The sequence below is a fragment of the Drosophila biarmipes genome, chromosome 3L, assembly GCF_025231255.1.
Source record: "Drosophila biarmipes strain raj3 chromosome 3L, RU_DBia_V1.1, whole genome shotgun sequence".
NCBI classification, from domain to species: Eukaryota; Metazoa; Arthropoda; class Insecta; order Diptera; family Drosophilidae; genus Drosophila; species Drosophila biarmipes.
In genome coordinates, this window is record NC_066613.1 from 4,557,675 (window position 1) to 4,573,049 (window position 15,375).

General features: G+C 49.2%; 3 protein-coding genes and 1 long non-coding RNA gene across 8 annotated transcripts in view; 2 read left to right on the top strand and 2 right to left on the bottom strand.

The window, feature by feature from the left end:
• The window catches only part of LOC108030789 (putative phosphatidate phosphatase), a 58,564-nt gene extending 58,055 nt beyond the window's left edge, over positions 1-509 (bottom strand). The window contains exon 1 of the mRNA XM_017103863.2: positions 413-509. The gene's annotated coding sequence lies outside the window, so the exon portion shown is untranslated. The remainder of the gene's footprint in view (positions 1-412) is intronic.
• Positions 510-2,532: 2,023 nt separating this feature from the next.
• Positions 2,533-3,611, bottom strand: LOC127010842 (uncharacterized). The gene is made up of 2 exons (XM_050886121.1): positions 3,061-3,611; positions 2,533-2,999 (listed from the first exon to the last, which is right to left on the bottom strand). The coding sequence occupies exons 1-2, from the start codon at positions 3,171-3,173 to the stop codon at positions 2,759-2,761; spliced, it is 354 nt and encodes a 117-aa protein (XP_050742078.1). The 5' UTR covers positions 3,174-3,611; the 3' UTR covers positions 2,533-2,758.
• Positions 3,612-9,137: 5,526 nt separating this feature from the next.
• The window catches only part of LOC108030736 (teneurin-m), a 113,913-nt gene continuing 107,675 nt past the window's right edge, over positions 9,138-15,375 (top strand). For all 5 annotated transcript variants that reach the window (XM_017103778.3, XM_017103779.3, XM_017103780.3 and 2 more), the window contains exon 1: positions 9,138-10,024. In XM_017103778.3, coding sequence (XP_016959267.1) covers positions 9,724-10,024 — 301 coding nt within the window. In that variant the 5' untranslated portion in view covers positions 9,138-9,723. The remainder of the gene's footprint in view (positions 10,025-15,375) is intronic.
• Positions 10,037-10,507, top strand: LOC122819060 (uncharacterized). Its single transcript, XR_006368505.2, has 2 exons — positions 10,037-10,211; positions 10,269-10,507. It is a non-coding gene; the product is annotated as an uncharacterized LOC122819060 (long non-coding RNA).

The window sequence follows — 15,375 nt, forward strand, 5'->3', positions numbered from 1 at the left end:
GTCAAGTCGGCAGTTCCGCAGTTCCGCAGCTCAGCAGTTCCGCAGTTGAGGCCTACTTAGGCAGGCCCTTGCCTCTGGCCGAGTCCCGATTGATGGCCAATTTGCACTCTTCCCTGGCTCATCAACGTTAAATTTATTAACTGACTTCGGTTGTCCGGAGTGTGTGGGCGGCGACACAGCACTAACAACAAACAATGCCAGCTTCTCCGGAGAATTGGCCGGCTTTCCGCTCCAAATAGCCGAGTTCCAGAGCCAAGGGGATCCGATGGCTGACGCAATCAATTAACAAAACGAGTATAATTGAAATCTCACTTACAGATTTGGCCGAGTGTGAGCGCATTGGACGAATGTGCAAAATGAATAATGCAACAACTGTTGGGATTGTCCGCTTGGTTCTAATTTCTCCACTCACCGGTTTCCCGAATGCCGCACTTTCTCCGTCTGTATACCCGGGGAAATTGGGGCTTTCACAACGAAAGACACATCGAGCTGCGCAGCGCTGAGAAGACTGGGCTCGAATCGAACACCTCCAAATATATAGGTTCTAAAACACATGCAAGTGCGCTGAAGAATTTCATCAGGCTGGAAAGCGCCGGGAAAAGTCGATCGAGGCAGCCAACAAGTTGAGCATAAGCGCGATAAGAATTATAGGTATAATGCCGGCAAATTATAATTATCAGTCGATGTAAGCCAATTACGACTTGGTGGCTGGCAGGGGCAGGGGGCGGAAAGCAGAGAATAATTTGCGCTTTTCACACTAATTAAAAGCGAATGAGACAGAGACTGTATGACAAATGAATTGCACTGCATTTCAGATGCGGAGCGGAAAAGCGGGCGAGAGGATGAATTAAAGTCAGAACGTGGAAAATGATTAAAAATGTAAATTTTAATTCAGTTTCGTTTGCGAAAAATAAGAAAGAAGCTGCAGCAAATAAAACTAGTAGCTGTGAATTGGTTTATTGTGAGCCAGGAGCCGCCAGGACACCCGCAGGACGGAGGACGAAGGAGCTCCAAGACGCGACAAACTTTGCCGCTAGGCAAGGCGTCAAGACAAAGATACAGAAGACACTGCCAGCCAAAGAGAAAAAATAGAGCCAAGTAGGGAAGTGTGGGGAAGCGGACAGAGAGTGCCGGGAGAAGGGGAGGCTGCTCGGAGAAAAATCTCGGGAAAAGACAAATCGAATTTTTCTTGAAGAGAAAAGCGAAAACAGGCTTTGAACACAAAAAGTTCGACGACGAAGTCAGTAATGCCCTTGATGAAAAACCCCGATTTCTGTTGAGAAACATTACTAAACATGAACATTTAAACTCTTTAAGCTTTTCTTTATTTAAATTTATAGTTTTTCCTTTTTGTTTAAGCTGTTCAAGGATTTATATTTTAAAGAAATATTTGTTATGGCAAATACTCGGCAAACGAAAGGGACTTTAGAACTAGTCAAGAGCCTACACAAGTAATGCAATTATTAGATGCAGCTTTGCAGAAATCTAAATACATAATTGAATGGGCCTCATCTTGTTGAACGCTCTTTTTTTCCTGTCGGTTTTCCGCTCGCTGAGGCTGTTTCGCATCCTCTTTTTAAACTAAATTGAGATTTTAATTGATTTAAGCGGATTGCAGGGCGAACAATGCAGGGAATTCAGCGGTCCCAGCTGGGTTAGCGGCTCAGAGGGGCTAATAAGCCTTTGCTTAGATGATTTCCGAATGGGTTTCCACCGCCCTGCTCTTGCCAATCTGCGGTCGCCCTGGGAATTGGGAGCCGGGCAACTGATTTGGCCTTTGACCTTTTCCTTCGGCTAAGGCAAACATAAACCAGCTAAAAGGTTATGCCACCCCAGCTCGCCAACTATTCCGCCCGCTGAGTGAAATGAATCTGCAATTCTATTCCATTTTGTGAGCAGCTCCATTTTTATCCCCTTTTCCCGTTGCTCTCTGGGGCAGCAGCAGGAGCTGATGATGATGCCGGGGCAGGTGTGGACTTAATGCGAGTTAGCCGAGGAGCTCGGGCGGGGAACTGGAGGTGGCCTGCCCCATTGCCGTCGGCGACGGCTGCCAAACACTTTCATCTTTCGCCACAAGCCAGCGGACGGTAAACGCGAGCGGAGAAAGGAGGAGAAGAAAGAGAAGAAAGAGAAAAAAGGAAAAGCGCTGGAAAGCGCGCGGCCCTCGGAGTGTAACGGATCCCCCAGTGAATGCAAATTACTTGCATCCATCCACCTCCTCCGAGGTCGGAAAAGTGTGGCAAGGCTGCGGGTAATCAACAAACGTTTATGGCGCCGCTGATGAACTTGTTGATGATCGCGGCCGGTCATTTGTCTTGGAATAAGGAGAGCCGGAGATGCCCTGATATACTTTTGATGCATGCCACTCCGCAGGAGGGCTCAAGTGCTTTCCCAGATTTGCATAAATATTTGCTCGCGTTTTTTCGCCCGGCAAAAAGTCAACTTCTCCGTTACTTATGCAAATAGAAAGTCGAATGACAAACAGCGCGGGCACAAAGGGAAAGTGAAAATTGAGTTTTCGCAGGCGCGGAATAAACAAATTAAATTATAATTAGTAAACAGAAGCGAAGGAGCCCGGCAAGTGGCGAAACAGAGCCAGATGCAAATGGATATTCAGCCGGGAGTCAAGGTCCTTGATTAGTCCTGGTTTGTCTGCTGATTGCGCCCCGCCCTCGCCGGCACTTATCGGGAGTCAAGTGCGGCGGGGAAACGGGTGTCCTTGCAATTGCTTATCACCTTTGTGGCGGTGACACATTCGTTAGGACCCAGCACCCCGGCTGCCTCGTCCTGTGGCCCCATTCACCGCTGACAAAATATGCAGCTGCGTCGTTAGCACTTTCCACACATCTCGCATTTGGAAATATTTGCCATGATTCGATTGTGTAGACACCACCCGGAACCCGAGATCCCTGCCAACCGCATCCGCATCCACATTCGCATCCGCAGCCAAGAAAGGAGGGCGTGAGGCACTCAATTGAGTTTGGGTTTGGCCCAACGCTCTGCATTGCTGGTTATTATTATTTCTGATATATGCGGTCTTACCCTGCGGTTGTCACTCACCCGCAGGAGCAGCAGCAGCTGGGAGGAGCTGGATCGGGAGGAGGCTGCTCGCTCTCGGTGGTCTGTGCGGTCTCCGCTCCATGTGCGCTGTCTCCGCTCCGCCTCCGTGTCATGGTTACATGCAAATGAAGCGTGAGTTCCCGAAAGGTGTTGAAAACTCGTGTGTGGGGTCCGTGGCACGGCTTTTCTCCCGGCAAAGTCAGAGCTCTGGCATTGAACTGCGCTCTGTCTGCATCTGCATAATTCTATGCCCAAATATTTCGCTTCTTTGCTTGCCATCTTTTGTTGACAGCCAGAAGCCGGGCTCTGCTCCACTTTCAGGCGTCCAATTGGTGCAGCAGGCTGTCGAAATTGTTTCGTAATTGCAGTGTTGACAGCAGCCGCGTGGAAGGTCCTGAAGAAGACGGTCCGGAGCAGCTGGCAGTGAGCTCGAACGGAGAGGAACGGGATGGAACTGGGGTTCTCAGAAAACCAAAGTCAAATAAAATATTTCTTAAAATGTAAAAAACCCTTATTTAACTTTTGTTTTTGGAAGAAACAAATGGGAAGAAATCAAGGACTGACAATTTTTTCAAATATTAAGAATCAATTTTACCCAGATACGAGCTTATCAGTTTGACACGTTCGCCAGTTTGCTCTTTGAGATACTCTTGGCTTAGGCTGTCTTACGCAGCGTAGTTTTAGGTCCTACATGTATTTTTCGTCCCTTCCGATTTGAGACCATTTTCACAAAGAGAAAGTCTAAGAAGTAGCATTCCCTTATGTCAAAATGTTAGTTAATATTTACAAATTGATCCTAACTGTTTTCTCCCAATTAAAAATTATCCCTTTTACTGAACTAGAAAATTATGTAACCTTCTTTAAAAACTATCAGAACTTCGTTGCCTTCTCAAACAAATTCTAAATTATTTTAAATTTGGCTGTTTTTCATTTAGCTTCAAAAGTTGATACTTGCCCTTTTAAGATCCGAAATTTGAGAGAACTTAATTGCTCATATCCCGGGTGTGTCCCCACCTTCCCTGTCTCCATTCAGCATGTCCTGACGCATCCACGACGAGATCTTTTGGCAAAACAGAACGCGCCACAAAATTGCTCAAATGCAGCCAGACATTAACGTGTTTTCAAATTTTACGCAGGCAGCCAAACGATGCGACTGTGGTCCTACCCCAGCCACTCGGAGATTCCCAGGAAAAGCCACACATGTGTGTAATTTTCTTTACGAGCAGGGGGAAAGGGAGGAGTGGATTGGGCTGGGTCCAAAGTGTTGCCTGATAAACGATGTCTGCTCCTCGGAGTGTCCTGCTCCATCCAGCCAACAGCCAGCCTCGACAACTCCGTCGGAATAGAAAATTCAAATTTGGAAATATGGAAATGCCGGCAACGACATTGGGCATGGCTGAGGCAGCTGATGCGGCACCCTGCCCCTTCCTCTTCCCCATCCTGCCACAGACGCATGCACCATTGGGAGTGCAGCTATGCAAGTCTAGCCCCAGCCAAGTCGCAGGCGATCCCGGGTCGTAATTCGATTAACACCTTTCGGGCGACGGGAGAGGGAGACGGCAACTATTGGCCTTTAATTGGTGAACGGCGTCAATGATGGTCCCGCCACCCCAAAACCCCGACTCCCCCAATCCTCTGCCTCCACCGCCACACGATTCCCCGCTTGTCTGCGGCTTATTAGGTGCGGAAATCTTTATTGATTGATGCATTGTTTGTTTTGGCTTGTGGATGACTCGGTGACTCCTGCCACGACCGCCCGCATTGTCTGCCACAGTGGTCGGGGCGGACGAGGGGCCTCCAGATGGGCGGGGCAATCGAAGTGCCAAGTGCTAAAGTACTGCCATCTCAGATCGTAACTCTTTCAATCACCCTGCGAAGCCCTTCGCTGGGCGACACGTGTTTCCTCCGGGGAATACGCTTGCCAATGGTCGCAGCTGTGACCTAGGACAATACGGTGGTGAAAGCAGAGATACACACAGAGAGATGATTCTGAGTTGATATAAATAAATTCCCTATAATGACGTGATCCCACCGGTAAAGTAACCAAATATTCTCCCAAAGATTGGTTTTGAGTGCTTTAGTTTTTAAGTGCGGCTATGGTAAAGGCGTTGCAACAGAAGGATATAGTTGATACAAATTATAATAACCCCGAAGCTTTTTAATAAAAACAGATCAGGTAATATTTTTATTTAGAGCTTCATGAGTAGGAAGTGTTCATAATTTGAAGGTAATAAGCGACCACTTTTTACGGAAAGATAAGATTTCAGATTGTGTTCAACGGATGCTTTCCCCCATAAATTTCCGCGCTGAACGTTCTCAACTGGCTGCCTCCATCTCCCATCCTTACTTACCAACTTTAATGCCAGACTGCAAATTACATTGGCAATGCAAAAGAGAAATGAAGAGACAGAAAGAAGAAAGGAGACAGGGCGGAGAAGGGACGAAAAATCGGCTTTAATTAGTTCGCCTTTCGTTTAATGCAATCGCGAAAAAATATTTTTAATTTAAAACGCGTAATTTAATATCTCCAGTAATTTTATTTTCCGCCCACCCCCACCACTTACAAGCAGGGGCTGCGGGTGGAAAGGGGGCGTGCCGTTGGTGGGGCAGGACACAAAGTGCTGCCAGTCATTGTCGCTGTCCGCTGTCCGTTGTCCGTGGCCCGTTGTCCGCGGGTCCTGTTCGATTTTTATTCCAGCACAAAGTTAAGTTGAGCATTTTTGCGTGAACCTCGATCGATGCAGCATGCATCCCGTACATGCGCTACATATACGAAAGTCCATTCGATATGTGGGGCAGCATTCCGGCAGCGGGGAGGGTCCTCAACGCTGTGTAAATTGAGGCAGGAAGTACCGTTCGAGGGTTCAAAGTTGATGATTTTCAGGTCAAGAGCTGTGCAGCGGCAGCAACATCATCGACGGCAGCTTGCCACTTGTTGTTGCTGCCCCCGATGGTCAGTAATTTCACTGGCTTTTTTATTTGGTGCTGCTGCCTTAAGTGGCGATCAAATTTCTTGATTGAAGCTCCAGTGCAAGACAATGTGCAGCTGCCTGTCCTTAAACAGGATACTCCAAATGACCCGAAGACTGGGAGCCAAGGGCAGATAGGGAATGGGACATTATGGGGCTGCAGAAGTAATTGCTAAAACTGAAGCTGAAGTGCAACAAACGGAGGAAGTCCCAGTGGCCGGAATAGAAATTCGAGACTTTATCCGGCCTGGGAGGGGCTTCCCAAAGCAGCTTAAACTACAAAAAAATTATGTACCCCGATAAAGTTCGTTAATGTAATATACAAGGTCTGTTTTCTTGTTTTTTTTCCAGTACTTCAATAGCATTTTTTATCATGCATATACACTTTTAAGTCCAGTTAGTAGGAAGTACAATATAACCACTTGGTTGTAAGAATTAATAACTAAAGTATGTCCATAGAGGTGGAATATGAAGTTCGCTTTTGTAAAAGTTTTGCGTTTGTTGTGCGTTTTAATTTTTAAAAAATAAGTAAAACAATTGATATTTACAAAAATAAGTAAAGTTAAACGATGACTGGAATAAATCAGCTCCGTTCTACAATTACTTTAAAATCGAATCTCTTCACTTTATTGTTTAAGATTTAAGATATAAGTGATCATTTTTAAATATTCGTTCTAATTTGCTTAGATTAAAAGCAAGGAGTAGACTCGCGACTTCCTTCCTCATAAAATAGACATTTGAATGTTGTACCCTCAAGGTACAGACCATGCATTGGGTTCTGAGCAGCGAGCCCAATCCAACTGACTGCAACTATCCAGTTTAGGAGCGTGGTCGTAGTGCCTCCTCGAAGTCCACAGCCTCCTGATAATATTCAATGTGTCAAATGCAGGCGAGGCATTCCTGCTCGCCCTTCTGGGAAGGAGCTCAAACATTTTTGCATACTCGTACAACAGGAAATTGATTTTTCATCGACAGCAGGGAATATCGGGAAAGCGGACGCCTTGTCCTATGCAAATACTTTCAGGCTGCAAAAATTTGCGTCACGCGGCGTTGCCACACTGCGAGTCGTGAAAGAAATGACAATTTCTTCAGCTTCTTCTTGCCCTTCATATCCTTCTCGTTCTCGTTCTGGGAAAGCTGTCAAAAAGCTTCAGCAACAACTTCCGCTACATGGCAGAGAATTGGTGGAACGTGGAGCGGCGCGGGCAGGATGCGACCTGCGCTCAAAAGTTAAGCCATTAGCGAAATGTCCCTTACTTTGCTTATAACGCAATTTTCTGCTGCTTTTCTCGGCCATGCGCCCCTCGCCAGGCGCCCATTGCCGCCCCTCGCCAGCCACCATTGTTTGTTTCGGACACTTTTGGCCAGGTCCACTCGGTCCTGGTTTGGGCGCTGAATGACAACTTCACTTGTCAGCGTTTTGAAACTTTTGCACCGCCCCTCGCCAGCGCTGGCCAACTTTTCCGGCGCTAATGAAGTCGAAGGATATTTTTTGGCTGTGGGAAAGTGTTTCGCAGAATCTGACAACATAATTAGTAAATGAAAAACTGTTTTGTGTAATTTCCAATCAAGTGGTGGCTTTTGGTAGCTAACTATAAAAGAGGGTTATAACCAACTTGAGTAAACATATACACATTTTATTTCGTCCTTAATTGATGGGTTCTGTTTTTTAGATGTAATTGTAAACTAACAACAAAATAGCTTCACTAACTAACAATCATTTTGATAACCGTATTTTACCCATACCTGAAAATACCACTAATACCACTTTTGTTAATATTTTATTAAAACCATTGTTCATAATAATACCCCTTTATATTGTTCTTCAATAATTTTACTAAATGTTAGAAGCGGAAAACTTTTAAATTTCTAACATCATGTGACAATGAGAGTTTGTATGGTTTTATTAGTTTGCAGTAGGAGGAGTAGTATTTTTCTTTCCTGTTAAGCGAATTCATTGCACTTCCATCCTGATTTCCAACTCTTTAAATTTAGAGTGGTATTCGTACGAGAAACCGTCTTGAGACGGTCTTAAAACGTTAAGTATCTGCCGAAGCTTGAGATAAAAATTTCAATCCGAAATTAGCAAATAATTGGAAAGCGAAACCATAAAGTATACTTGATTTGTTTTTAGTTCCCTTCCTCGGATTCATAGCATTTCTCATGGTGACGACATCCAGAGGCATTTACTGCGCCAATAACAGAGGCCTTCCTCTGTGGCCCGACAACAGCCCTGTTGCAAAAGTCGCCGCTAACAGTGTCGATGCTAGCCGCTGGCGGTGCTGTTTTTACAGCGCTGTTGGCCTCAGATAATCTGAACGAAACTGGCGTGCAGCGCGTAACTCGGTGGCAGAGCTCCCCTCCGATACCATTTCCATTTCCCCTCAGCCGAGCAGCGGCAGCGAGTCGGCCGAAGCCAAACGCACTTTTTAACCTTCAAAACAGAGATGCGCTGGGCTCTCTCGCGCTCTGCGGCGATGCTGCAGCGGCAGCGCTGCCGACGTCGCGTCGCCACGACATGCGCAGCGGCGAGCAGCGCGCGCTCTCTGTGAAAACTCCCACGGCACTTGCGCTCTCGCCGCCCTCTCTCGCTCTCGCTCTCGCTGCTGAACGAAGGAAGCGGCGACAGAGAGGCGCAGGCAGCGCATCGTCGACTGTTAGCCTAAACTCTGTGCATATTTCAATAGGGCAAAACGGGCATTTATCTCAAAGGAATGCCGAAAATGTAGTGACTAGGGACAGTATGTATTGCCCATAATTTTACAGTACCTCACCCCAGTTAATTTACCTCGGAAGCCTAACATCAGCGAGGTGCTGGTTTCTGCTGTTACCAAAGGCCATTTATTTGGAGGCCCAATCGGGATCGATCTCTTCCTACTACCAAAGGAGCCAAGTGTGCTGTGTAGGGGATTACAGCGCTCGCTAACAGCGTGGACCGCGGCTTCCTGCTAACCGCGCTGCCGCGGCTTCGTTGAGTTGGGAGCGGAGAGAGCGGCAGAGCGGGAGAGCGCTCCCGAGCTGCGCTCTCGCTCTCCGCCTCGCCGCTGGCTTCAGATTCTCCCCACAGACTCGTCGCTCTGTTTTGCGCTCATTCGTCTTTTGAAATTCGACTCGAACGGTTCTCGACCCACACGACGTCGTCGCTCGCGAGTGCGCTCCACAGTCCGGAAAATGTGGATATACGAAAAGTAGCGAAAATACTGAAAAGTCGGGAAGCCAAGCCAAGCGGTGCTGGATCTAGCGAGTTCTGAACAGCCAGCGATCGTCGCGGGCCCAACAAGGCCAACAAGGCTCAAGACCGTCTCCGCGTCGCGCTCCGTACCCCACCGTGCGGGTCCGCGTTCTCGTGTGCGTCTGCGGAAGGCCCAAAAATAATATTCCGGCCTCGGCCGACTGTGAGTTGGGACCAAGCAGCCCGCGGATTAACCGCCTGGAATGGCCCAGTAGTGATTTCAGTGCAGTGCGCCAGTGAACGCCTGGGGCAGTGCCCGCCAAGGATCCGCTCCTCTTCCTGCTCCCCGCGGAGTCCTCTCTCTTCTTTTTCTGTCCGTTGGCCGCCCGGCCAAGAGCCCCCAAAGCCGCCAAGATTAAGTTCTCAAAGCAGCACGCCCACCACGCGTACCGCCACACGGACAACATCTACGACGGCGGCACGGACACGGACGACGACGAATGTCCGCTGGAGGCGACCGCCATGAATCCCTACGAGTATGAGTCGACGCTCGACTGCCGCGACGCGGGCGGCGGCCCCGCCCACGCCCAGCCCCACCCCCACGCGCTCGCCCAAGGACGCACGCTGCCCATGAGCGGCCACGGGAGGCCGGCGACGGACCTGGGCGCCCACGGCAGCCAGACGCTGCAGCACCAGAACCAGCAGAACCTGCAGGCCACCCAGGCCGCCCAGTCGTCGCACTACGACTACGAGTACCAGCACCTGGCCCACCGTCCGCCGGACGCGGCCAGCAACACGGCGCAGCGGACACACGGCAGACAAGGTGAGTGCGGCGCGAGCCCTGACCCGCGGAGGAGGACCTTCCGTCTGCAGTTGTGCGCCTCCACTAGCCCAAGGAAGTGGATGCGAGTCCTAGGAGTTCAAAAGGGATTGGTTTCACTTTTGTTTCCCTATAGGAGAACGTCGTTCTCCCCGTTCTTTAACTGTCGAACTTTTAAGAGGACTGTTTAGTAAGTGGAAAGCTGGGTTGGCCTTTCGCATTGATTTCCGATTTCTGAAAGTTCTAGAATTGGCATTCTTTGGAGCCTCCACCCCACTGCCCGTTCCCGATTATTAAGTGCTTTGAGAAGGACTTCTTGCCAGGTGGAGAGCTAATTGCCTGAAATTGTCTGGAGCTATAATGCCTGTGGAAGGGGCCCGCTCAAGCCCTTTATTTTCTTGAGAAGTATCAATCCACCACTCCCGTTGGGCTATAATTAAATGCTTTCGAGAAGACTGTTTCCCTCGAAGAGAATGTATAATTTTACATGGCCAATCTTTTACTTAACCGTTCCTAAAAGACAGATCTCCGCTTCAAGTAATCCTCTAAGTTGGGGTGTTTGCTGAGTAATATATTAACGTCGTTTTTTGACTGGTTTCCCCTGACTTTTTGTGGACAAAATGTTGTACAGGCGAGTTCAAGTTGGGCTGGGCTAGATGGTTGATTTCAACTGGTGATTCAACGTGGCTGGCTTTCGCTATATTTGTTTAATTTGGCAAAAGAGTGAGCCCACACTTGCAAACCATTCAATAAACGTTTAATGTTTGCTTTTATCATTGTTAGTTTTCCCTGTGTATCAGGATAGAGGAACCAGGAATAGGATGTTTCCGCAAAGTATTCCGGGCATTGATTACACTGAGAAGCTTGATAGATTCGTATTAAATTGGCAAGGCGGAGCTTGCTAGGCAAACTAAAGGGAAACAGGAGGAAAACGGGCCAATCCGAGGCGGGGTCTGAGCAATTCCCGTGTTATCTGCGGGTCCTAGTGATTTTTCCTTCTGCGAGCGGGGAAGCTGCGACAAGTTTAAACAAATACGCCGCTTATCGTCGAGGCGGCCGAACATTTGCATAAATTAAACGAATTAGGGCGGCCTCCCGAGGGGAGTGGGCCTCGCCTGACATTGAGCCCGCTCCTGTTTCACATTTCATAATTTCCCTTTTTCCGGCCGAGCGCGTTTTTTCACGATTTGTCTGATTAATAAAGCAGCGCAACAATGGCGAGCGCACAAAGCGCAGTTGAAAAGGATACTCTGTCAGCCAGTCAGGAATTAGGGGAATCCCAGACGACGTCCCCATCCCAGCAGGAAAATGCCTGAGGCTGGAAGCGCGGGCCCCTGGGAGGAGTTCGGTTTCAGTGGCCTGGTTGTACCCTGCTGCAAGGCGGGCAACCCAAGGCATTGCAACGTAAACATCCTTCGTAATAGGGTCTAATAGAAAATACCATGCGTATGTCGATGCGATAACAAAAATACTGTAAAAGTATCATATCGGGTAATCCCTAGGCCGAATGATATGATAATAAAACTGGAAAAACTAAACAAGCTATCATTCTTGTGGGGGCCAATCCATGAAAATGCGTCAATTAAAGGTAGTCAAGTATCAAATGTATCCTTTAAGAGCCATTTGGGCAGTTCATGGAACAAGTGATGTGATAAACCATACCAAGGTACAACAGCACAGTCTTCTCTCCTCCAGCCATTAGAACCTCAGTGGCCAATACGGACCCGTCCATATCCCCGAGCCCAGTCTTCCAACTTCCCGGTACCTCCAACACTCGCTTCGACATGCTTCGGTTTTATTATTTCCGACTCTGCTCCTTGGCATCTGAACTTACGCATAAAACGGAATTTGCATAACTTTATTTCTGGCATTTCCCCTCTGAGCTGCGCTGCTCCGAGCTCCTCCTCGTCCTCGTAGTCGTCCCTGCTTCCCCGGCCTGCTGCTTCTTGCGCCTTTCCGCGTTTTTGTGGTGTTATAAAAACAATCGCCAAACAATTGGAGCTTTGAACGAAATAAAAATCAAGTGGAAATCGAACCGGGAGACGAAGAACGTGTGGGGTGTGGGTGGGCGCTACCTGGCAGCGAGCGAAAAATTGTAAATTTACAGCAACAAATAAATTCGGTGACTGGCAAACAATAAATTCCTGAGACCCGAAGACTGGCGAGAATTCTTTTCCGTTTTTGGCGCAAGAAACGAAATTGAATAAAGTGGGCCAGGGGGAGGGCGGTGGGGCGGGCGGAGCTCGTAAATTTTCAACACTTCACCAGGCAGCAGCTTTCCCATCCCTATCCCCATTCCCACCCGCTTCCCAGTGCCTGTCATAAAACTGCCAGAAAGCCAGAGCAGGAAGGAGCGAGGAGTGCGCCTGGAAAAGCGGCGGAAAATTCCTTCGCCCCACTCTGACGCCGTGTTGATGTGTGAAAACCCGCTCGGCGCTGGCGAGCCGAAGCTCAACGCTCAGTGCTTGATTTGTCAGACGCCAATCAGCCAAATTAGGTTGAAAAAACCGCCCCTGGCCTCTCCGCCCTATTAAACGCAAGCCACAATCGGACTTGGCCGAGTCCAACTCCAGATGGCCTCCAAATCCAATCACAATCCCCGTCGCAGTGCAGAAAGGCGAGAAACACGCAACTAATTTCGAAAATGGAAGCTCGCAAGGTCACCTCCGCATCGCAATCTGAATCGCAGCGTACTGGGATTGGGCTTGGGTCGGATTGGATTGGAGGCGGGAAGCGGAGTGGCCAGCGGTTCGATATTCTCACACTGGGTTTTCCAGCAGCGCGAGGGCGAACAGAACAGAGCGGAATGGTTATTATTTGTTTATGCCGCGCCCGATTGGTTTATGGCCGCCCTAATGAGGCCACTTTGTTTATTTTAGACTTGGCCACAGTTTTGCAAAACGAAATCCCCCCTCGATCCATTATTTCGAACCGCTTAACACTTGCTTCTGTGCGCGGAGTGGCCGGAGGGGCATAACCCAAACAATCGGGTTGTTTTGGTTGGAGGTGTAATTACCCGGGTGCGGTCGCTTCCCCAAGTGATCGGACGGGATCCGTCGGATCTTGGCGTGGGCAAGTTTCGATGGGCCTGTGCTTGCGCCGCACTCCCACTTGTTCTGCGCAGATCGCGGCGCTATTTTCGGATTTGGCAGGGGGCAATACTGCGGATGGTCGGGGAAGGGTGTCTTCGGTGAGTGCGGGGCTTCCTGTGCGTCACGGACAGCGCGGGGAGCTCCGGAGGAGCCGGCTGAGTCAGCAGCGGCTATCGATTGGGAGTTTATGGGGAATGGTCTTGGGCACGCATAGCTCAAATGCGTTTCAAAACGAACTACCAAAGTAACCTCTTCAGTGCCAAAACTGCTTAGGCCCATCCTCCTCAGGGATAATGGAATCAAAGGCACATCGTGTACCTTCCCTTAGCGGAAATCCACCCTTGAGTTTGCTGTTTGCGTAGATCTCGACTGAGTTTTGCGGCACTCCAGATCCCTGTTGACACTGCCGGGCCAAGCATCGCATCAGCACCGATCCCATTTTCGGACTGGAAGCGGCTTTCGGCCGCTAATCCCGGCTGGCAGCTAAGCCGCTTAGCGGCTAATCCCCAAAATCAACCTGCGAAGGACCTCGGCGCGCCAGGCCCCTAACGACACCACAAAGCCCAGCTGTCATATTTGGGAACCTGTTTGGGGCAATCGAACGGAGAAATGTAGAATTTCGAATTTGATTTTGGCCCGTTGTTAGTGTTCGAGGGACTCCCGGGCGCCCGCAGGTCGTGCCTACCACGTTTGTAAGTGTCGGGCAGGACTCGTTCCCAGCTGTCAATGTCAGGAGACGCAGACTAGGCGCCGGCACCGGGCGAACTCCAACTTATTACTTCCTGACAGCTGTCAAAAAATACGCAAACACCCCACAGCAAACTATGCGTCGAAATGTGCGCAGAATTATGTAAATCAAAGCGATTTGTAGCAGGCAAAAAGCAAGCCGAAACGGAAAACCTGAAAAAATGAAAAGCAGAAAAGGAGTGGAAAGAACGGAAAATTGATAGCCAGGGGAAATTCAAAATGTCGAGGGCAGAGGGCCGAGGCCTGGATGGCGGTGGAATGCTGGGAAAATTACACGTAAACAGCAGGAGGCAACTCGCCCTCTCTGTTCGAGCGTGTTCCTTACTTTTGCAAGGAGCACAAGGCAAGGGACGCACAAAGACCTTAAGCCCACACACTCGAGCGGGAGAGGCACCGCCGGGAGCCATCGCCAGATAATGATGCCGCAGCGCGCAGACAACCGCAAATGAGCAGGCGAGCGGCGGACAGGGTCCGAATTCGCTAGGTGTTCGGATGACCTGACCCGGCCAGAAGCCTCGCTGCGGAGTACCTGCTGCGGGGCATCTTCAACAGGCTGCACATCCCTGCATCCTCTGCCCATCTCCCTCCGAGTGTCTTCTACGTGCCCGCTCTCCACTCGAGCTGCATCAGCTGCTAGCGTTTTGTCATTTCGGGATTAGTCGGGGAACGGCAGCGGAGGCAGGGGCAGGGGCAGGGGCAGGGGCAGAGGCATTCCCCTTTCCCAGCTCGACATGCCTCATTTGGCCTCGCACCGAGAGGAGCAACATGAACTCGCTCGTTCATATTATAATTCGATTTTCCTCCCCTGCCAAAGCCGATTATGGAGGCAGAAGAGTTCGATCCGAGCCCTAAGAAATTAATGCTGACTTGGAGTTCTGGGGAGCTGGAAACCGATTCGGGTACTCAAAGTCAGACTGGTTTGGGCTCCCCTCACATCTCAATTGTGTGGATGTACCATTTAATATGTTAGTTTCGAACCAGACACAGGTACCTTTGGATTGTTCGGTAAAGGCCATTAAGACCCGACACTGACGATTTTGAAAACGTTGTCGCCCGTATTGGCCTAACGAAAACGAATTGGTATTGTGATGTGTATGTACCTCGAGCACCACTATGTCGTACTTTGTAGGGAGCTGCAGTTCGGCCCTGTTTTATGACTGTTTTGTAGCGAATAAATTTGTGGAAATCCCACATTGTCTCGGCACTCGTGCGGGTGGCACGTCCTGGCCCGACTTGATGATTGTTGTTTACTGTAATTGCTGCACAATTGCTGATGTGGGGAGAAGAGTCCTGTCTGCCTGGCTGTCCTGTCCTGCCACCCCGCCCGCTGGCGGCGAAGAAATATTCACGCAAAAGTCATAAAAATATGCGAATTCTGTTTGGGTTTCTGTGCTTCTCGCTGGCTTTTATTGTCGAACATTAAATTTATTATTTTTTATAGAATGTTTCACAACTGAATGCAAATTCAGAACCCCGCCCCCGCCCTCCAATCTTTACGAGCACTTTACATGTTTT